Source organism: Elaeis guineensis, chromosome 1 (genome assembly GCF_000442705.2).
Source record: "Elaeis guineensis isolate ETL-2024a chromosome 1, EG11, whole genome shotgun sequence".
Taxonomy (NCBI): Eukaryota; Viridiplantae; Streptophyta; class Magnoliopsida; order Arecales; family Arecaceae; genus Elaeis; species Elaeis guineensis.
Genome location: NC_025993.2, coordinates 111,271,197 through 111,294,197, shown reverse-complemented (window position 1 = coordinate 111,294,197; position 23,001 = coordinate 111,271,197). Strand labels below are relative to the sequence as shown.

The 23,001-nt window shown below is 38.7% G+C and overlaps 1 protein-coding gene across 3 annotated transcripts; it reads right to left on the bottom strand.

Moving 5' to 3' along the window:
* Nucleotides 1-5,586: 5,586 nt before the first annotated feature.
* Nucleotides 5,587-14,197, bottom strand: LOC105038693 (auxin response factor 7). 3 transcript variants are annotated; one of them, XM_073259757.1, is made up of 14 exons: nucleotides 12,779-14,197; nucleotides 11,859-11,974; nucleotides 11,469-11,564; nucleotides 11,304-11,360; nucleotides 10,014-10,166; nucleotides 9,820-9,904; nucleotides 9,374-9,464; nucleotides 9,054-9,218; nucleotides 8,440-8,559; nucleotides 8,281-8,356; nucleotides 7,860-8,028; nucleotides 6,800-7,257; nucleotides 6,451-6,641; nucleotides 5,587-6,293 (listed from the first exon to the last, which is right to left on the bottom strand). In XM_073259757.1, exons 1-14 carry the CDS (start codon nucleotides 12,825-12,827, stop codon nucleotides 6,107-6,109), a joined length of 2,013 nt encoding a protein of 670 aa, XP_073115858.1. In that variant the 5' UTR covers nucleotides 12,828-14,197; the 3' UTR covers nucleotides 5,587-6,106. The 3 variants fall into 3 exon arrangements, with proteins under 3 accessions (XP_073115858.1, XP_073115853.1, XP_073115859.1); XM_073259752.1 differs by having other exon boundaries at nucleotides 6,800-7,305; nucleotides 12,779-14,194; XM_073259758.1 differs by lacking the exons at nucleotides 11,304-11,360; nucleotides 11,469-11,564; nucleotides 11,859-11,974; nucleotides 12,779-14,197 and adding an exon at nucleotides 10,799-11,052 and having other exon boundaries at nucleotides 6,800-7,305.
* Between the last annotated feature and the right edge of the window lie 8,804 nt (nucleotides 14,198-23,001).

Genomic DNA, 23,001 nt, shown 5'->3' with positions numbered 1-23,001 from the left:
CCACCACAGCTTTATTACCAGGGTTAATGTCTTATTCCCGGACACATTAACCAGGGATCTAGGGTGGGCCCAATAAAATATAATCCGACCCGTCAATTTGATCCATGTTCGATCCGTTATAAACATATTTGAGTTTTGACTAAATGGATTTAGGTCACAAACAAATCAATATGTTTAACTCGTTTAATATTTAGATCGAATTTGAGTTTGATGTATTTGATCTGTTTAACCCATTTAATATTCAAATTGGATTCAGTCAGATAACTCATTTAATCTCATTTAATCTGTTTAAAATTTATTTAATATGTTTCTGATCTATTTAATCCATTCTGTTCAATCTGTTTAACCCATTTAAGACATATTCAACCTATTTAAAATCTGTTTAATCTGTTTTTGATCCATTTAATCCAATCTGTTTAATCTGTTTGACCTAATTTGATCTATTTAATAAATGGATTAAACGGATCGAGTCGGATTACTTGTTTAATAAACAGATTAAATTCATATTTGGATTGATTCATTTAATAAACATATTGGCTTTGGATTGATTTTCTGATCCGGCTCGTATTGATCTGATCTTTATACGGTCCGATCCAATCCGATTGTCACCTCTAAATTCTAGGGTTGCCCACAGCTCAACCATGTGTATTTACTTTCTAATCAAAACTTGGATCCATTGGAGATTGAAATCCAAGTTTGATCCATTACGAATGTAGTTTAAGATTAGAGTAAATTATAAAAACCTGCCATAGACTAGTGATAAGTTATACTTGATAGTTTGAGAAACCTATGTTTATCCATGAGATTTATTTTTATCCAACACTCTAACCCATAGTTTAAAAAAATATCAATCAAATGGTTAATTTTAAATAGGAATAACATATCGTATCAGAAAAAATTTCAAAAACAACCAAAATAACCTTAAGTGGTATTAGAGCCATAATATATGTATCCTCCCTCCCATCCAAGGGCAATTTTGACTTTTCATATAATATAAATGGTTTTAATTTAACTGGGTGTAAATATAAATTTTACAAATTATTGGATATAAATATAATAAATATAAATCTCAAACAGATTTTTGTAATTTACTCTTAAGATTATTATGAGCAGCAATATTTGGCAATGACAGTTATTTCTTGTACCCTCGAAACAATTAGGGTGTTTGGTATGATATTTTCAAATTTTAGTAATGAATTAATATAAGGAATGTTAATTTTTATAAATAAAAGCATATATATTTTATACCAGATAAACGTACCAGACAAGTAGATTGAGATCCAAGACTCCAAATAGATGGAATTCATATGTTAAGTCTCATACTCACATGTCATATGTTCATGTGGAGCAAGAAAGCATTTTGCAATATATGTTTAGTTTCCAATTCATGCTTTGACTCATGGGTCTTCTAAGCAAGGTCTTAGTTGTGCGCATGTTTAAGCGAATCCTACTGCTAAGGAAGTTGGATAATAAAAGGGGGTAAAGTTTGAACTTTGAGGTTATCGAACAAATATATCGATCCCTTTGGTGTGTTCAAAATCAATTTCTACATCCTTCTGGCATCACAATGATATTTTTTGGAGGATGAGAGTGTGTGACATTGACAGTCTCATATATGGGTTTTGCTAGCAAGAGTTTATTGCACAAATACCCAAGCTAATTACAGGAGCTTTAGCTCATAACCACCTGTCACATTTTCTTTTGGCAGAAATATCTACCAAGGCTTGACTGCCACTATTGCAGCAGCTGCTGCTGCTGCTGCTGCTGCTGCTTCTTTGTCCCCTGGAGTGGACCATCCAGGCTAAAGTTAGTTCAGTACATTGCAGAGTAAAGGGATCCCCATTTCTCTCATCAGTAAATTTAAATAATCTGGTAGAGAACCTTTCCTTCTGTGCTTGTCTTCTTTATAAATAGTTTGCTGCATCTGCTAGCTAATTTGCAGCATCATTTGCTTCTCCGTAGGGTCAAAATTGAGGACAGGGTAGGGATCATAGTCTCACACACAATTGTTCAGTTTTACCAAATACCCGTTTGTGCATTGAACTAGGCTCCTCTACTTTTAGGATATGTCTACTAGGATTTGTGGATCACAGAATCAATGTGAATTTTTTCTTAAAAAAAGGTGGGGCCACAGGAATCATAACCTTGCTGCCACAATTTATGATGTTATGGGCATTCTTGCCTGTCAACCTCATCCGGCCATGTATGGAATCAATGTGAACTTGACACTAGTAGCTAAAACACTTAATATCTACCCACTCCACCTATTTATTGTTGGATGTGGTGCCCTGATAAAGTCATGATTTTTGTATGAGATATGCTTTTTGAGATATTAATAATTTTTTTTTTTTTAAATTTTGTCAATGCATCTTTGAAGATATTTGTTGAGCATGAGATGTATACATAGCATGAGATATTCTAGTGGACTAAGTCAGTTGATTTGGTCAATTGAAGGAGAATTAAGGCTCTAGGTTTCTCATTCCTTAAACATGTCACAACTATGAGTTATGTTGGGAGCTTTCATTCTAAGGCTAACCAGGCTTGGATAATTACCATAAGATGATGATAATTTCTCTTAGTTGTCGGCGTGGAGACTCTACATTCCTGTGTGTGTTATGTCCCACTAATTAGCTACCCTGAGAGCAGGTCTAATTGAAACCATGTTGTCAAGTTTGACAGTATTCTGATCATGTGATGGTTTTTTTGCATTTCCTCTGACATGAGAGGACTATATGATCTAGCATGAGTTGAGTCACTTTGATGCGCAGCCTACTTAGACCAACACATGAGATGTATAATTAGGAAATTGCACAGGATGGGACTAATAAGAACCAAGGAACCAGTTGCATGAGGTTAAGGTACATGGTTGATGCAAAAGGTTAATCTAGTTTGGATTACAGAATGATTAGCTTATGGATGCCTATGAACAAAAGATAACCTTGATGCAAATATTACTAGGATAAATTCAACATGACCCAAACAAGACCTCTCCTACTTTGAAGAGAGTTGGAATTTTGTAAAGTTATTGAAAAATAAAATGTATATTTTTTACATTATAATAACTTTTAAAGCACAAAATAATTAGAAAAATATTTTTAACTAGAAGGCCTTAAATATAAACTAGAATCAAAAAATAAATAATGGAGGATTAGAAGGCTAAACCTAAACCAAAAAGCAAAATCTAAGCAAGATAATTAAGATAACCAGTTGAAGTCTCACTGACCGATCCTCTAAATTCCACCATGATTGCACCAGTTGTTACTCAAGGTTCTCACATCTCCATCAATGTCACGCTAGCTTAGAGCAAGTCATTTAAGAGTCGTACTAGAATAATCGCACAAAAATTGCTATAGTCGCGTCATAGTGAGGTAGAGTCAAACAACCAAAAACACTCACAAAAGAGAGCTTCAAAATTTCAATTAAATTCAATGTGATCAAAAGAAAGAGGGTGGTATAGTGTTTTAAGGCCCTTATATTAAGAGAAATGCATGGGATAAATTGGAACTCAATTAGCATCCAATAACTTGCAAAAAAGGCTTCTAAAAACAAATCTCATGCCTTAAAGGTGCTTCTAGATACTAAAAACTATCATACTTGATATAGAGCATGATTGGATGATATGCTAGCTTCCATCCAAATGCTCTCAAATTGATTCAGATTTAAAAATCAACAACAGCACCTTTCTTCCATACAAGCTATATTGACTGCAGGTTTCTGGCCATCAATATGAACTGACAGTAGAACTACTACCATTGATTCACAACCTTCAGGTTGTATCTACACAGGTTTGTTTTTCCAACCATGATTGTCTCATCTGACTTCTGATTAACCAATTCAGGATGTATTGGAAAGATTATTGGATGTCAAACATGATGAATGCGGTTGTATGCCAAAATTCTATTTGCGATGACCATGGTAATGTGATCTTTTGAACTAATGAACATTCCACTGCTACTAAAGATGTACACAAGCCTAACTTTCAAAAGTTCAAGTTCTTTTGACACCTGTGAGTCAAGTGTCACCTTATATCCTTCTCTTACCTAGATTTAGGGTGGTCCGGAGGTTGTGTCGAGATCTTGTGTCATTGAAGGGTGCAGGTTTGAGCTTCAGTCTTGTTGTAGCATAATTTTCAATCCATCTATATCTTCTTTCCCTTCCTTGATGTTATTTGATCCTATTCATCCATCCATTGTATCCTTTGTTATGAAATTTGATACAACAGGGACCAAGGCCAAACAGAAACACATACAGCTAAAAAGTCACCAAGGCCAAACAGAAACAATAACACCAAATTGCATAACATTCCCATGGAGCAAACAAAGGTCAAGTAGGCTCTGACCAATGTGAGCCACAAACAGGTGATGTCTAAATGCCATGTGGATGGGTTTCCTATCAATCTGAGACATTCTTGACTCTACATGATATCTGCCACTGCCAGCTTAATGGACAGGATGTGAGAATTAAATCATGGCTACAGCCATTGAATATATTCCTGCACATGGTTTCTCCTTAATGGTGGCATTCCAATATGAGATTCATGACTAGATGCTGCTATGTCATTAGAAACAATGTCACATGCCAACTTCTTGAGGTTGTTCTACCTAGATGTTATTTTTTCTTGTTGAATAAGGTGCGTATGATGAAATATCGAATCAAGTGAGCTCTCAGTGTTCCTCTAAAGGATACATGAAGTACCACACGGGACAAGATATAGACATAAGGGAAGTACTTTAGACATCATTTAAGGGCCTCGAAAAGGATACCATACTCGCAAGTTCATCGAATGATTTAGTTATCCTAGTTTTACTCCGTGATATATAAATATCACCCTACAAATGACCAGAGACAACAGCTAATGGAATCTCATCCATGGAACCTCAGCCACCATTCCAGGGACACTATAGATGACCAGAGAAAGGATCACAAATGAGAACACGCCATGCCATCTTGTAAAAGAAACACAAACATACATAAGAATTAGCTCCATTCTCACCCCTTAAAATATACCATATGCCATTTTTTCACCCTTGTTACTACTCGTATCTGATTAGAATTATAATTCATTAGAAGTGGACTTCTAATTTATACATTACTCGTGATGAGGCTGGAAGGTGGACGAAAACATTCAGTCCTATTTTAAAGAATGAGTAAGCAACAACAAAACCTCTCTGCCAGGGTGATAGTGGCACAAAACGAAATCATGAATGTGGTTGGCTGAGTGCAAGCAATAACATGCCTTCTGATCATGACCAAACTCACGAAAAATCCAATCATAGAGCAGCTACAAGAACACATATAATAAGAAAACAAAATAAACTTTGCACATTCCAAAGCCCAAGTATGAACCATCCCCACCAACCATTACACTGAACAACGAACAGCTCTTGAACTCGGATCACACCAACCATGCAACAGAACAATCTGGGAATTTTAATTATGAAGGCAACATTAGAAACCCCATATCCATCCAAATACCATGCACCTTCCACAAAATCTCTCTTGGGAGACGGGAGTAACAGCACCACTGCCAAATGGTTGATACTAACTGGGACAGCAGCAAAACAAACAAAAGAAAACACAAAAGTATACCCCAATTTTGTACATAATTTCCTTCCCAACAAAAGATAATAAGTATACGATGTAACAAAGGAGAAATGTGAACAACAATCCTGCCACCCAAAATAAACCAACACAACACATTCAGCAATGCTGTAGCGTGTAAAGATATAGACATATATCCTGTTTACTCCTGGTTAAAGAAATAAGGAAAGAAGAGAGTGCAAACTTCAACACTCCCTATTCCAATGTGACACCCTTTCCCCATACAGATCAGACAAGAGACCATCTCTTCTCCAGTAGCCTGCCAGCCTCCACGTGCAATGGACTCCACAAAAAGATGATACTGCCAAAACAGTATGGACGGTAGCCACCTCACCATTCCTATCCAATCTTTTCCCTGTTGCCATTCCAGACACGACACAAGGCACCAAGGGCAACAGCAGCCATGGCACATAACAGGGCCCATGCCGGGCCGCAAGCTAATGGCCAAGGCTTGAACTAAAAAACCAAAAAAAATTTTCGTCGGCAATTATATTCTCCTAAATGGTCAGCACTCCTTATCAGCAACAACTTGGTCTTCTGGTCCGCTCCATGGAGTATCACAATCAGATGAAGATTCATGGGATCCAGGCTTGGTCGCCTCATTGATGACTGGCAATGTTGTCTTGGATGACAGCCTCTTCGCCTCCTCGTGTGTATAAATATAGATTTTCCTCACCATGCTGCAAAACTCGCTGCAAAGTTCAGGTAAATAGGCCAGCTTAGTTTAACTTCAAGTGACCAAAAACATGCTCTTTTTTTCTTGAGATTGAAGAGCCACTATTTTAAATTGGAACAATCAATAGATAAAGCCATGCTATGAAATTCACACTCAAGGTTATAGAGCATTACTGCCATGGGTCATCGCCAACCAGCATCATGTCATCTTCATCATCAGTATAGACAACCTGCCATTTCTTGACTGCACCTGTGAGCTCTCCCTGGATGCTGAACATCTCTTCCAGCTTTTGGAGAAGCTCATCATAACAATTTAATCTCGTTAAATCCACTGCCCTCCCAACTGCCATACCTTGCATGTGAACCTGTTCGGGAGCACAGGAGAGTTAGAAACATATTTCAGCTACTTACCTGCCATACCCTGCAGAAGCTATAAAATCCATGTGCAACTGTGTTACAAGATTACTAAGCATGACACTGAGAGGAGACCAGAAAATGTACAGGGAGAAGAGGCTGTGTTCACCTTGGTGCAGCTCCTCGGTTGCCGACTTTGAGTCTCCTGAGGTGATCTGAGGCATGACTTCTCTGGCTCACTACTGACTGCAGGGGCATCACACCTGTTGATCGTCGATGGCTGAGACTGCCGATCAGAATCTGCATCCACAGATGTTACTGGCTGATCCTCACCAATGCCGGCAGAAATATTTGCCGGCAGTGAAGTTTCCTCTACCACAGAACCTTCTATTAATTGGATCCCAAATAACCTGCAGCCAGTGCCAGTATCCTGCTTCTTTTCACATGTTTCCCTATTGATGCTTGCTGAGAAGGACTCAGTTTGTGTATCTGCCCTAACTGGCCAGTATTCAGACCTGCAGGTAACTGCTGACGGCCCCATGTTTCCATTAAAAACAATGGACCCAGTTTTTGACGTTGATGAGAACAGGCTGGATGATGGATAAAGTTCTCGTCCTCGTTGTAACCCTGAAAATGAGAAAGTTTGGGTAGACTCAACTGGGGATTTCCACAAACCTACATTAAGGAGAAAGTATAGATCGTCAGAGTTACTAAGATGGTCAAAGATAACAATTGCAAGAAATGCCACTATAGCAAAATAAATAAATAGGATCTTACCAAGAGACTGTTTTCCTATCATGAGATAATCCAGACTGTCTATAAGAAAATGGCTAAGGCTATAAGAAGATGAAATTTCTGCTTGATGCAAAAGCTACAACCTCAGAATTCTTTCAGTGGTCAATTTCACTAAAATAAATCACTTGCATGGCCCTCCACTGACTCTGAAAGCAAGCCAAACATAGGCTTTGTATGCATAGCTAACTAGCCAAGATAATGTATTTAAACAGCACAAACTGCTGCAGAGTGTGGACCATAAATGCAGAACTACTGAATAAATTACAGAAAAGAATTCCATGGAAATTCATTGAAAGATGTGTACATCCTTGGAAGTCGAGATCAAAACTTGCATGGTCAAGAAAAATCTAAACTGCCCAAAATAATCTTAAAATGCCTAACTGAAAAGAGATAACGAATAAAAACAATATTATATGAGCCAGCAACTTTCATACCAAACATTGAAGAAATGTCGGGTGCAATAGTAGTTGAAGCTAATGGCCGTGCACGTTTATGTCTCTGTGCTGGTTGAGATGTTGGAGTAGTAGCTGCAACAAGTGGCTCTAATTCCCACGGTGAGACTCTATCTGGGCGTGGAATAGATGAAGGTTCATCCCATTGGACCTATAAACCAAACCACCAAACAGCTTGAAATTATAGAACGAATAGTATGGGGGAGTAAAAGCACACCAATAACTAAACGCATAATAAAAGGCTGGGGTTTAATCAGTATACCAATAAACACAAGCTACTCTGAAACTCAGGTGATAAAAATAATGCAACTTATGAGCAATATTCATGCTAGCCATCAAAAAGATCCATCAATCTATTAGCACAATATTTTCAAGGTTAGAAAGGTAATAGACACAATACTACCTTCAAAGATCTCCATTCTGAATCTGCCCACCTAGATGGTGTTGTGTCCCCCACACCAATTATAGTACCACTAAACCTGTAGAAATCATAAATGAGACCTTGCCAACATACTTTAACTGCATCCTTGATTTAAGATCACTATCAAGCCAACAAGCATACCTTCTTTCAGGAGCTTCATCACCCTCGAATCTCATCTTGAACCTCATCCCAACAGACAATTTATGATTCTTAGCTTCAAGGTACTTGTTGACACTGATGATAAACTCAGATCTACTTGTTCTGAAACAACGTACAATTTAATAAATTTCACCCCTTATTTTTTGAATGTACTCAAATTACTTTATGAGGACAAGATAACCTTTGTCCCCATGATTTGGAAACACTTGGAAACAATTGTGCATCAGTAGCTAGATATATGTAAAACATACAAAACTCAGATGTAAATTCCATATTTTTCCTTTTCTAGCTTTAAGAACATGGCAAAGCATGCAAATTTACAACTTAATAAGACTGACTAGCAAAGTCATAAATCTGAAGTTCTTGATAATATCATTCTGTTAGATAACTACTCCATTTTAAGTCAAATATTGACAGATAACTCTTGCCTGTATGTCTGCATTTCCACATCTGTGTCTGTGTGTGTACAAGAGAGGGGAGGGTTGAGGTTTTTCAGGGGGAGGAGGGGTTGGATGTGCAGGGATCAGCACTAAACATCATACTTTGGATTCAGACATTTCAAAGGACAACACAGAAAAGTCAGAAAAACATCAAACCTTGGCTTATAAAAGACAGAAAAAAGGGTCCCCGTAGATATAGCATGAGAGGCAGTAGCCAGAACTCCAAGATGCATGCTGTGACTGGAAATGACAGATGACGGCATGTTATTGAGTTGTCTCATAAGCCTCCTTACTCCAACCCGCAACTCACCATTCTCTCCTCTGCCATGTTTCGTGCATAGATAAATTTTATCGTGATGAACACACAAAGAAGTGCATCAAATAACTATCCAAAAGATAGCATTCTATTCTGGAAGATAATGCAACAGCTTGACAAGTGCTTGACAAGTGCCTGACAAGAGAATCTATATACTAACCTTAAAAAGATAAATGCATCACCGGCTATCAATCTCTTTGAGCTGACAAAAACACTCCATCCAGTAGTAAGCAGGTGCCGCCTAGGTTGCCCTGAAAAAAAAAAAAAAAAAAAAAAAGCAGACATAACTGCAGTTAACATAATTTGATCACCTTATTTGGGTATTCTAGCAGGCACAAATTTGCACAAGTTCATACAGAATTTTATGCATTCAAACAACTATTCTTTGTTATTTACTTTGCCATTTGCATTCAATCTTCTACAATCTGTCAGTCAGCATCTGGAAGCTCATACTGGTATGCAATATTTTTTTAATGCAGAACTTCATACGATTAAGCAATAAGAAGTATATAGAAAACTGAGACAGTAGAAAATGAATAACTCTTGCATCTGCATCAAATCAAAATAACGAACAGCCAAATAGCAATGAAGGAGTAATATATAGACCTCGAAAAATGTGACGGAAATGCCATTCATTCCCATGCAGATCTTTGGCAACCAATTCTTGCCAAGGTGGATGTTGGGACATATCCTGCAAACAGAAGAAACAGGATCCAGTAGCCCTTAAAAGGTATGGTAACAATCAGAATATTTAGCTTAACGACAACAAAGTATTGCGAAAATTTAGAATAACAACTAACCAGAGGAGGCAGGCATTCATCTGCATGCCTCCTTAGAACAGAGAACCCTCCATGTGTGCTTGTATCTGAAGCAGTTAGTGTCTTACAAAAGGAATGGACTGTGCACCTTTCCAGCTCAGGTAGCGGCAGATCTGGGCTTGTGACCTCACTTTGCTGATTGGGGAGTTGAAGGAAAGAAAAGAAAAGATCAATATAAACATCAAATAATAGCATGCACAAAATAAAGTTAGACATGGCATTTGTTAAATAATATAGATCCACTTCCAGAAAGAAAACCCAGTTACAGAAGTGATTGCAAAGATGTGTTAAGACAAGACGCTCATTCAGTTGCAACAATAGCAACCTAAGAGGTACATAAACGTATATAACCTTTAAAGTTCAAGTAAGCTCCCGAGCATTAGAATGCTAGATTCGCGGACTCGGTACCAGAACCCATGCCAGCCGGTTGGCAGTATGGATCCGTACTGGATTAGCACGAACCGACACAAAGCAAAGGAAGCGAACTGAGAGTAGAAAAAAAAAAGAGAGAGAGAGATAGAGAGAGGAGGGGAAGAAAGAAAATGAGGGAGTAAAAGCCGTCGAAGAGGCTGCCAGAGGGCCTCCGGACGGTGCACTCGACGCCTAAGGTGCCGCAAGCATGAAACAGGGACAATCGTCCTTGTTTCACGAGATTTTTTTTTAAAAAAAATTCTGAATTACAGTGAAGTCGGTAATGGGTTTGCCGGCTTTACTATTCATCGGTGTTTTTAAAAAAAAAAACACGATGAAGGAACAGGGGCGGTTACCTCCTGCTCCACGACCATGACTCCGTCCACGTATTTTTCGTCGCCAGATGGCCATCGGCTGCACGACCTTCCGGTACCGTTGCTCCCCTCTCTCTCTCTTTCTCTCTCGTTTAAAAGCCCTATCGAGCAACATCAAGCCGCAGAGGCCTCCGCGGCGCTCCGACGGCCGCAACGGGCCACTGTCGGCCTTTGACGGCATCGTGATGTATCTCCCTCCCCTCCTCTCTCTCTCTATCTCTTCCTCTCTTTCTGTCTCCCTCCTCTGGTGCACCATTTTCCTCAACCGAACCATCTCGGTTCCCCGCCAGTCCGGCTCAGTATGGGGCATACCGGCCGGTTCAGGCCGGTATGAAATTCCATGTTAGAATGTTAATATCAAGAGAAAGGAAGCTATAAACAGCATAATTCCTTGTAAAAGAATAGAACATTTAAAATACTTAACCATATCACTTCGTATAATAGGATTTTACTGGACAAAACAAGCAGAAAGAAGTAAATGACTCACATTTGGTTCAGGTAGCAGAGTAATCTGTGCGTAAACTTCATCAGTGTCTGGTTCAGCCTACAAAAGGACGTGATGAGTAGTGCATGGAATGAGAAATAAAGCTAATACCTTACCTTACCACACCAAACATGATGAACAAATATAAAATGACCAACAAGAGCTTACTCGAAGTTGAACATGGACCACCCTGCAAAGGATCTTTGATGGTAGATTGAACAAGGGCATATGCTGGTCAAGTCCTTGATTGGTAGATGCCTCTAGCTACGGGAAAGCAGAAACAGAAATCAACAATTATCATTACTCATATATGGGTCATGCTAATATGCTTAGCTTATGAACAACATGCCACAGTGTGATAAAACAACAAATTAAGGCAAAGAATAAATGCCTTGGTTCTTAAAAACAGTATCAAGGAATATAAAAAGCCAAGAATCCAATTCAAAGAGACCTAACAATTGACCCAACAATCCTGAAAGATGATCTCGATATGAAGAACTGGGAAAAAGTGCAGCTTGCAATCATAATATAGAGCCAATACATGAGAACGTCAGGTACCTGTTCCATATGACCTTGAGGAAAGTAATAGACTCGCTCTCGTTCACGAGGCACGGTAACAAGAGGTCCGGCACAAGCATGCCAGAGTTCCCTGTACAGCGCATCTCCATTGGGCCCTGAAAAAGAACAAAATTGCATCATGAAAAAGCAAAGTGAAAAAACTAGGCCCTTTCCTGCGATTTACAACCGAAAAGACATACCATCGAAAATAATCCATAAAATAATGATTTTGAAAATCTATTTATGTCGTTTTAGAAAAACGAAAGATGCCAACTCAAATTTTGATCTAACCAAGATACTATGTTTCCAGTAAGAAATGATCAAAGCCCCGATCAGGATTCAGGATAGCCAGAATAGACACTTATGAATAGCAAAATGAGAGAGAATTATCTACGACAAACAATACATACATACATACATATGTGTGTGTGTGTGTGGGGGGGGGGGGGGGGGGGGGGGTACTTAAACCAAGATCAGCCCAGACATGAACCAAAAGAAATCAACACAAATCTAAAAAAATATAACTAAAAGGATCAATCGATAAAACCCCAAGCCATTATATATTCTGGAACCCATAAAACATTCTTTGGCAATGAACAATATATACATCTATCCACAAGCACGTGACACCCATACACCAAAATCAAACAATAAGGAGGAAAAAAGAAAGATATCCAGAAACAACAGCCATAAACATGAAATCAGCCCAACATTAAAGACATTACCACGGAAAGCATTTTAAATCATACAATATCAGAAGATATATCTCTAATTGAAGCAGACCGCACACCAGAAACAATAATAACGATGGGAATGATGCCATCTATAACGACAGGGAGAACAAGCGGCAAAGCTAATCAACATCCAACACGAAAACCCAAAGAGAAATAGAAGGAAAAAAAGATGATAGGAAAACTAACCTGAACAGGGGAGCCCTCCGGATGAACTGCACGGCGGTACGAGCGCCATGAGATTTTGCTGGATCTCTTCCAACAATTGGATCAACAAGAACCAAACTTTAGCGAAAAAAATATCAAACAAAATCAGCCAAAGCTTCCACCTTTGCTACCCCATCTCTCCAGACACTTCTCTACCAGAGCAACGGATCAGACTGTAGGGTAACGAAAGGATAAGAACCCTTCGGTTTCGCCTTCAGACCAGCTTAAATGCTCATAAAAGCCCCACTACTATGCATTAACTACGACAGAGCTCCAACTGCCACCCCTACGAACCCTAAGCTGAGGCCAAACAAGGCCTAAAATGGCATCTGAGGGCTACCGCTGCTCTCCGCTGATAGTTGTCGCTTTTACTCCCTCGAAAGCGAACCCTAGAAACGCCCACCAGTACCGACTTCCTCCCCTTTTAGAAACGGAAGCCTCGATGTTTATCTAGCTAAAGCAAGCGTAAAGCCACCCTCCTCAGATGGAAAAGAATCCCTTCCTTCCCTCTTCCCGGTCGAAAGCCGGCAAAGCTCCTCCAGGTTTACTGAAAGCGGAGTACCAGAAAGGCGACGCCGTTGAAGAGATCGCAGAATTCCTCCCAAAACTCCACTAATTTCAACTCAGACCTCGTGGTTCTCCGATTCCAGAACAATTAGCCACTGGAATCACCCAGACGCTGCTAAGAACTCGACCTTTTCATCTCCAAGTTCCCTCCTTTCCCTCTCAAAACACCAAATCTCTGGGTTTCCCGTCAAGAGATTCGGTATCCCCTCACCAGTCCCCGAGAATTCCCACGGATACGGAATCTCCCGAATCCAGCAACCAGAGCACTAACAATCCCCAAATAACAGTCCCAAAAAACAAAAGAAAAACACGAGATCTCCCTCGATCCTCCACTCCACCACCAAATTCCCCCTTCAGCAACTCCCCAACCTCGAACTCCGCTTCAAACCAAGCTCAAATCCCACAAAATCGTCCAAAAACCTAAAACAACATCATTTTTTTACAACACCGACCTCCTTTCCCGGCGTTTCCTTGCCACACCCCGCTCCAATCCGATTGAAAACCGAAACCCTCGCACAGAGACGAAAGACACGGAGGACGCCTCGATCGAATAGTCGATCTCAACACAAAGAGAAAGAGAAAGAGCGAACGAATCGCCGAAAGGAGAGAAGAGAGGCGAGAAGAGTGATGGAGGAAGAGCTGCTCGGCCTTTAACGCACACGGAGAGAGAGAGAGAGAGAGAGAGAGAGAGAGAGAGAGAGTTTTTTTTTTTAATTATTTTAGGAGTATTTTAATGGATTTCTCTCTCTAACAGTCTAGCTCTAAAGAATGGGGGAGGGTTGCCGCTGCCGGACCCTACACGTACCCTCCGAAACCGCCCTCCCCGCTGCGGCTTCCTCGCTTTGCCTCCTTTCCCGCTTTCCGCGCCAACGACCCTATTTCCCCTGTCCTCTCGCCACAACTTACCAATCCGACCCCCATCCCATCCCCCCGCCCCGATACCCTTCAACTTCCATCGCGTACTACTCTCAAAGCGAAATCCCCCTCTATCACACTGTTCATAAGGAGCTTATCACCCCCCCCTCGGTTCTTCTGTCCCCTCAGTGGGTCTTACTTACCCTGCTTTCAACTCATCGGACGGCCTCAATTTTGTTGATTTCTCTTGTGTTCTAATCTTCGGCTGGGAATTTTAGTTTAATATAGTGATCCTGAGGGATCATGTAACAGCAACTGATACATCAACTCCAGAAATTACTTGGGGCGCAGAAATGTTTCGCAAGAGATTTTATTTCTACGTGGAACGATGAAATTTGTCAAATACAACTTGCCTTGTAAAGCAATCCAATAAGAAAGCGCCATTTGGCATGAAGTCGTCTTGCGTAGTTTGGTTGGGATGGGTAGAATTACTTCTGGGAGACGGATTCGCCGACCCTAAGCGTGCCCTGAGTTCCCTACAGGCTCCCCACCCCAGGATAAAGTTATCCTAATCCCCCCACCCACTTTAAAAATCCACCCTGCTTTTTACGAAATTAACGATGATGCCACTAGACCGGCTCTAGTTTGGCACTCTGAGCTGGCCTTCGTTGATGAATTAATTACGAGAAGACCATTACGGAACGGGATTCCTCTCCGCGGCAAGGGCGGACTACGAGAAGACCATTACGGAACGGCGACGTTTCAAAGATATTATCGGGCGACCAATGGGCGGCGGCCACGTTTACCATGGGCGAACGGGGTTTTAGGTGGGAAATGGGTGCACGGATCGGACGGTTGAGGGCGGGGGAGTGGGGACCACCGTGTGTCGCAGTTTGGAGTACGCTAAAAAGGAGATGTTGTGCTCTGATTTATCGGATGCGGATGCTGATGCGCGTCGCGATCAGTGGGGTCGAGTTGATGGGCACGTTGCACCTACGCTGTCTGCGGAAGGGGACCAGGGTTTGGAGATCTCAAAGGATGGACTGATCCAACGGCTCTGATCACATCATATAGATTAACCAGTTACCTCCAAGTTTAAAATGATTATTTATTTATACTATAATAGAAAGAGACCATTGGTTAATTTTTTTCTATAAATACCACTATTGTATTTAACGATATTTTTCTTTAAAAATAGAAAAACACTAACGAGTTCATAATAATTTTTTTTTTAATAATTTAAAATATTTTTTTTCTTGTTCCATCATAATGTATTGATTATTCATCAATGCTTATATTTGAACTTAAAATTTTTTCTATCAAAATATAGTAATTATTCATCAACACTTATATTTGAACCTGAGACTTTTTGTTTGAAGGGGAAACTATCGACAAGCTATATTAAAAACTATCGATAAATATAATTGCATTGTGATTTAGCAAAATTTGGACCTTAAATTCAGTTATTAATACAACAATAGTTGTGGTTATTTTCTATTCTTATAATTGTTCACTTGATCATAGTTGTATAATTTTGGATATTCGTATCATACAAAATAATCATTTTAAAATAATAATACAAAATTATGAAAAATAATATTTTATTTATTATCATTTTTTGATATTGACATAACTGATGTAGCTATTAAAATAACAATTATTACAACCTACTAATTTGTATTTTTTTTTTCCAACATACAATCTTTTGCATTATCTATTTGTTTATCACCTTTGCAAATTAATGCATCATGTAAGAAGTATTCTACCATGAAACATTCATGATTATAATGCATATATCTTGTTTTTTATGGTGGTGCTCAAATAGTTTCAAAGTTTTGAATTAATTGCTTTAATTCAATATCTTCACCATAATTAAACTTCATGATTCAAAAATCATATAATTATTTTATGCAAAACATTCAAGAGACATGTTTATTTTAAATTTTTAAATAATGATTATTAATCAAACATGTGTAAGATAAAAGTCTCTCCATATACTTCATCTCTACATCAAAATTTTTGTTTTTTTTATTTTTATTTTTTTATTTTTGGAATTGGGTAAACATCTCATAATATGTCCACATTACCTTAGATAGTTAAATAAAAATCCTTGATGGACCCCGACAGACAACTGTATTGTTGAAGCCTCCGGTCCCCATGATTTAAATGTGTAAATGTGTGGTATCAGAAGGACATTGCAGTCACAGCCATCTCTCCCTTATTAAATACTTTACAAGCGGCTTGGGGTGGGGACCGTGACAACACGGGAGCGTGGGGACAGTGACAACACGGGGCATCGGGAGTGGCAATAAAATGCCCTGCGCCGTCGGAACTGACGCCGTTTCGCCATCCTCGGTCTCCACGCCGTTGCCCCCGCCACCCCTTCCTTGACGGCGACCGTTAAGCCCCAACCATGCCCTGGCCAGTTACATTCCGGCAACCCGGTCCTCTCCCCCTCTCTCTCTCTCTCTCTACTCCGGACAGTATTCATATTTTAATTACACAAGTTGGTGGGGCCAAATTTTCAATTATAGCCGTCCATAAAAAATAATATTTTTTATATGAGATGGAAAATATTTTATATATCTCTTTATTTATTAATCAACATTGGAGGATGACCGGCACAGGCTAAACCATATGCCATCCTTTTTATGGCTCATCCTAGGATTTTGACAATCGTCCCCATGCAACATTGTGATGTCCTCATCACAATTAGTTCGTATTTGAGGAAAAGTTCATTTATAGTACGAGTTACACTCGATAATATCGAAGATATCCCTTAATAAGGAGCTCATATGACGGCAAGAGCTAATTTTGATATTATCTATGTGGACTTACAACCCAAAGCTTAAACTATTGGAAGGAAAGTTGGTCCAAGTTAATATGAAATTGGGATACTTCAAATACCTCATCGTGATTTGTGTATCATGAAAATACCCCAATATGAATCCAGACTAGATTTTTGCCACCAATAGAAATAGAATTTAGTTCATTAACCATCCAGACAAGCGAGTGTATGACCCAATATCTATGATGTGCGAGACTTAATCTTGATCATTGTGCATGGAATGAACCATTGTGATTAAGAGAACCGAGAGGTTCGATCTTTCCAATTTAACCCTAAATTGGAGAGGATTTGACCTCTAATTATTTATTCATCTTGGTGGAGCAATGGAGTATTCAGCATCGATATATCAACATTTCTTAATCTTATTATCTTGCCAATGTGGGTTTAGCTGGTGATTGTTGGCATCCAACCTTATTTTATTTCTTCTTGATGGAGAAGATAAGGTGCACCCACCACCACAGGAGGGGAAAAAAAAAAAAGAAGAAAGAAAAAGCTAAGGCTTATGATGTCCAAGTCAGAGGTCGAGGAAACAAAGAGTGCATTAGTTTGTGTTGGTGGGAAACTCATAGAAGCAGGCTAGAAGGAGAGGGGGCAGTATAATATAAGTGCAGCTCTTTGTTGGCATCTGGTGCAATAACCGGGGGATTTATATTATTAAAAGATTAAAGGACGTCACAATCTGGTGTCAATTGCTAAGCAACAAGATTCTTAGGTTCCTCTGTCCTTTAACAATTTTTTTAATGAACAAAGAAAGGTTATAAAATATAATAAAGTAAAAGGAAAAGTCTAGTGGCTCACGCGTTGGGGATTCAGGGATGGGTGGTCATTGGGTGGGATAAACCACCTTGTTCTAATGGCTTCTTTGTCTTTGTCCAATAGCTTTGGAAAATATTATGGTGAAAGGAACTTTTGTTGGACTTATCAGCATGCACAGGAGTGGGTGGGGGTGGCTTCAATTGTTTGTGGTCAGAATGCATGTCCTATTGCCATTTTCCTATACCATGCATCACTTTCCTATGGGCTATGATTTTTTTTTTTTTTCTATGTTTTTTTTTTTGTCCTTCCCTATGGGCTATGCACCTTAGGGCTGCAAATTGAATTGTAGTAGTTGTTGGGTAGGGATATTTATATGGGAGTGGAGATTTGAGTAGTGAAAGTGCCTTGATATGAGAAAGGTGGAGCCCATATTTTGTTTTTTCTTTCCCCCTCGTTCCTTGCATTAGGGTTTTTCTTTTTGACATGGTTTCAAGAAAAAGATAAAATTTGTTTGATAGGAGTTTTTTTTCCCCCGGCCAATTGCATGCAAAATTTGAGTATTTCTTGCATTCCTCGCCAGCTCAGTGATGAATATTTTTGTATCGTCAAAATATAACGTAGCCTTCACATCCAACTTGATAACAATGAGTAATTTATTTAAAGATTCCTACTGATATTTACTTTGCCTCTTTTACAATCTTGAAACTGAAATCAAATGACATTCATGTGTGTGTGTGTGTTTTCTTAGTTAGGTATAAACCTAAGATGCAATCATTGATGTTCTGATCTTGGATGCTTTGGTCAAATTGTAATAGCTTCTAAACCCTTGGTGATCATCATCAACTTTGCTATTTGTTGGGGAATACCGACCGACCCCACTCACGCCGACTCATCGGCGGGCTTACATGATCGGCGCTCGACTATGCCGACCGACCGACGGCTGCCGTTACCGACCGACCGAGGATACGTCGGTCGGGCGGACCTTCTTCTCTCTCTTGATCGGCTGCACTATGGAGTCCGACGTCCGACTCTGGCAACGCGCCCGACTGACTGTCGGAGGGGTCCCAAATTTCCACCCGATGTCCCTCAACCAGCCGCCGACCTATAGTCGGTCGGCTCTCTCAGATGCCGTACGGCTGCCGGAAACTGTCAGTCCTGACAACGGCACGCGGCACTGCCACCTAGGGGCATTATCCCACCTAAGGCATGGGTCAACCCTAGCAATTTGACAGCCTCACAGTGATTTGACACCCTCACGGCGACTCTGACAGTCCTCAGTGAGTTGACAATTCTTCAATTGTCTGCGCCATTAATGACGGCGCCATACCATGCTCCACTATATATATCGGGGAAGGCAACAATGCTAGAGGTCCATTCGAAACTCCTGAACCCCTCCTCTCTAGCTCTCCCTCTCTCTCATTGAGCTCCTTGTTTTCTTTTCACTGTTGCCTAGTCTCCTCTTTGACTTGACCGTCAGAGGGTCCCCGCCGGAACCACTTCCGATCAGTGCGGACTTTCTTTTGTAGGCGCTCGTTCCCGACGACCAGGCGACAAGGGGATTGGCCGCAACACTATTATACCCATATAACCAATGGTTAGACCTAGTTGTTGGTTGAAGTCTAGACATAGGTTCTTGGTGCTATATCATGTTGTATGTTACTATTTCCTTTTTCAATCTAATACCCTGCACCAAGTCATTAAAATAGTATTCAAGCAATGTGGGAATTATGCTTCTAAATATACAATTTTTGAAGAACCAAAGTTGGGACTGGAGCAATTAGGCTAGATGCCAAGTTTTAGGATGGTCTATGAGATTTTGATTAGCTTCAAATTTGGTTGAGAAATTTTATCGGAAGAGTGGTCTCTTGGCTTCAATTACCAGCACATATGGGAACATTTGATATCTTAGCACAGCATTAATAAAATAATCTAAAGAAAGCATAGAAAATAAAACCATGAAACAAAGTTTGATTGCCCATCGGGCTGAAGTGAGAAAAAATTTTCCAAAATCTAATTTAGCATAACCCTTATTATAGTTAGAAAAAAGGCTTTACGAGGGTAGGAGTCAGTGACTTAGAAAATAAGAAAAAAAAAGAGAAAGTAGACCTCTTTATTATTTGATAGATATAAAAAAATTTATATAAATTATTAAATATGGTTGCTGTATGGTTCAATCTTACATTGATGAAACCAGCCCTTATAATAACAGGTCTTATTGTTACTCACTATGTGTTAATAATTCATTGCATTGTGCACAAAATATCATGCTACAATATCAACTACTACTGTTATTAGTTTTTGGCTTGTGCTCCATGCAAAATGCATTGCAACTGGATGTATAAAATATTTTATTATTTATACAATTTGATATCTATGCTCATAGTCTCGAGACATGTTTTCTATTTCTCTTTCTCAAAGTAATTAATTTATAATCTAAAAGAAGAAATTTACTGCATAGTGAATAGTGAATTCGAGCGGTAAGAGTACCTAAAATGAACAGTTATATGCATGGTGCTTCAGAGTTTTGTTTAATAATAAAATTAATAATTTGCATATGCTATGCATGTGTTTTTTAAGTAAAAAAGAAGGGAGAGTTCGAACTCTTTTCAAATCATATTATAATGCTCACCTTGGTAGTTCGAATGGTTGGATGATATCTATCTCTTTCATACATACACGTTCTCGAAATATATATATTCCATGGTTGGTAAAATTTTACTATATATGGATCAACTTAAAGAGGAACAACCAACATGCACTCCCCTATGTTGGCACACCTGCATATGCAAGTGCATGCACCCGGAAACCAAAAGAAGAAGAATAAGAAAAAAAAAAAAGAAGGACCAATTAATCGGGTTTGATTCTTGGACAGCTTACTTGAGACAAGGTTTCATGCGCATAGGTTGGGGAGATTGACCTAATTATGTTCGATAATAGAACTTCAAAGTAATTTTAGGTCTCTTGACTGAATTGCAAATAAGGTTGGACCATGCAACTACATACCAAATGATCGATATGGAAAGCAAAATGTGAAATATTCTATTTTGAACCTTGTGACATTGGACCACCTTGTGAATGGTCTCTTTGCTTGCTTGGTCTACACAGGGAGTACTTAAGGAATTTCCAAGCTTCTAGTTTTTTTTCCACAGATGCTATTGGAAAAAGTTGCAACTCGTATGCCTGTAGACCATTGTTGATATCTTATCCAAGGACAAAAGAAATATTCTTCACAACTTCTAAGATAAATGATTTGTTATAGAAAGTAATTATTCTTTATAGCATGCTTTTAGTATAGTAAGTTTTGAGAAATGTGGGGATGTCAATGTAATCTCTTTTTTTTTTTAGATTAAAATTTACAAGAGCACCTTGAAATTTATATTTATTACACTTATTTTCAATAATTTGTAAAATTCATATTTATATCCAATTAAATTAACAATATTAACAAAACTATTTACCTCATATGAAAAGTCAAAATTGCTCTTGAACAAGGAGGAGGATACTATATATTTTTTATGTACTTAGGTGGCCGTTATATTACTTAAGGTTGTTTTGATCATTTTTTCTGTCATGGAATTTAGATATCATTTTAGTTTAGCAGTTTGATTAATGTTTCATTAAGTTACCGGTTAAAGTATTAGATAAAAATAAATTTCAAAAAGATAAACCTAAGTTTTTTAAACTATTGGATGCAAGTATGATGTATCCAAAAAAAAAATTATAATTTATTTTTTTTCTTAATTTCAAGTAATGCTTCTGAAGTGAATCCTTTTTTTTTTTTTCCTCCCCTGGTGAGAGTGACATTCCAGTCCTCATTGGTATGGTATAATTGGGCGTCCAAGGGGGGCAAAACACCTGTGGTTGGTCCACATTGGTTTGGTGCAACCTTTCTCAAGAGACTAATTCAAGAAAGCTACGGGACTCTGGCAGCATCTTCTGGCTCAAAGTCACAATCCTGCGCAAAGATATGTCGGCAGATTCTTGGTCTATCTTTATGGTTAGATTCTTTTCCAAAGCGCTTTATCAAAGCAATTAAATGATCTGAACTTAAACCATTTCTAAAGTCCATCCCAGGAAATTCCTTCACATTTGTCAACAAAGACCCTTATGACCAAAACTAGGGTCATTTTGTAGCTACATTATGTTTACTTGGACTTATCTACGTCAATATTCTTGTTTGTTCCCATTGTCTGAAAAGGACCTTCTTTGTCATTTGATGACCCTTGTGCCTTGTTTGGGTCCTGGTGTCCTGAATGCATGTCGTTTAAGCTCATGGCATTAAAAAGGTCCTGTTTGGATGTCGGAATTCATGGACTACTGCATCATGATTTATAGAGAAAAAGAGATGCAGGGAAGACGGTATTAGTTTCAACAGATCCATCGGTTCATCGAAACCCTAATTTTTACCACATAAACCATTTAGGAAATTGAAGCTCTTCGGATTCATGCAACTCTCTTTAACTCTGAATGTTTTCAACCTTAGAATCCTTCTGCAGACAGATTGTTCATAAACAGGAAGCTTCAATGTGCAGATAGGTCCAGATGAATAAGGTGTTAAATATGTGGTGTGGTGTGCATGCAATGTCCAAATAGCCAGAAGACACACACACACACTAAGAAATCCCATTCTATGAGTATTATTTGTATCATGGGTTTGAGTCCTTTGAGGATTGTTTTGGTGTCTTGGACTTGCATGAGCATGATTTGGTGCACCACTTTGATCATGCTCGGTTGTATTTATAGAATGTATTTATAAGTTTTTCTTCATACCACTAGTGTTAGAAAACACTGGAACTAGACATGCTCAGATTTTTATGATCCAAGTAGATTGGTTACTCATGAGTCAACATTAAAAAAATAAAATAAAATATATATATATATATATATATATATATATGAATATAAATTATTGAAATAAATAATATAATATAATGATAAATAAAATTAAAGTAATGCATAAAGACATGAATATAGATTATTAAATAATGATTATATAAATTTTATAAAGGCAATTCGCCGAGGCAATCCAACTAGAAATCCAACTAGCTTAATCCAAATTAGATGATCCTTAAGTTGGATTGCCGAGTTTGAAAACACTGCTTAACATGGCCATGTATAAGTTTTTTTGATGGAAAAATTGTCATGCATAAGTTGATAGCTCTGTATGGAGAATGCAAGC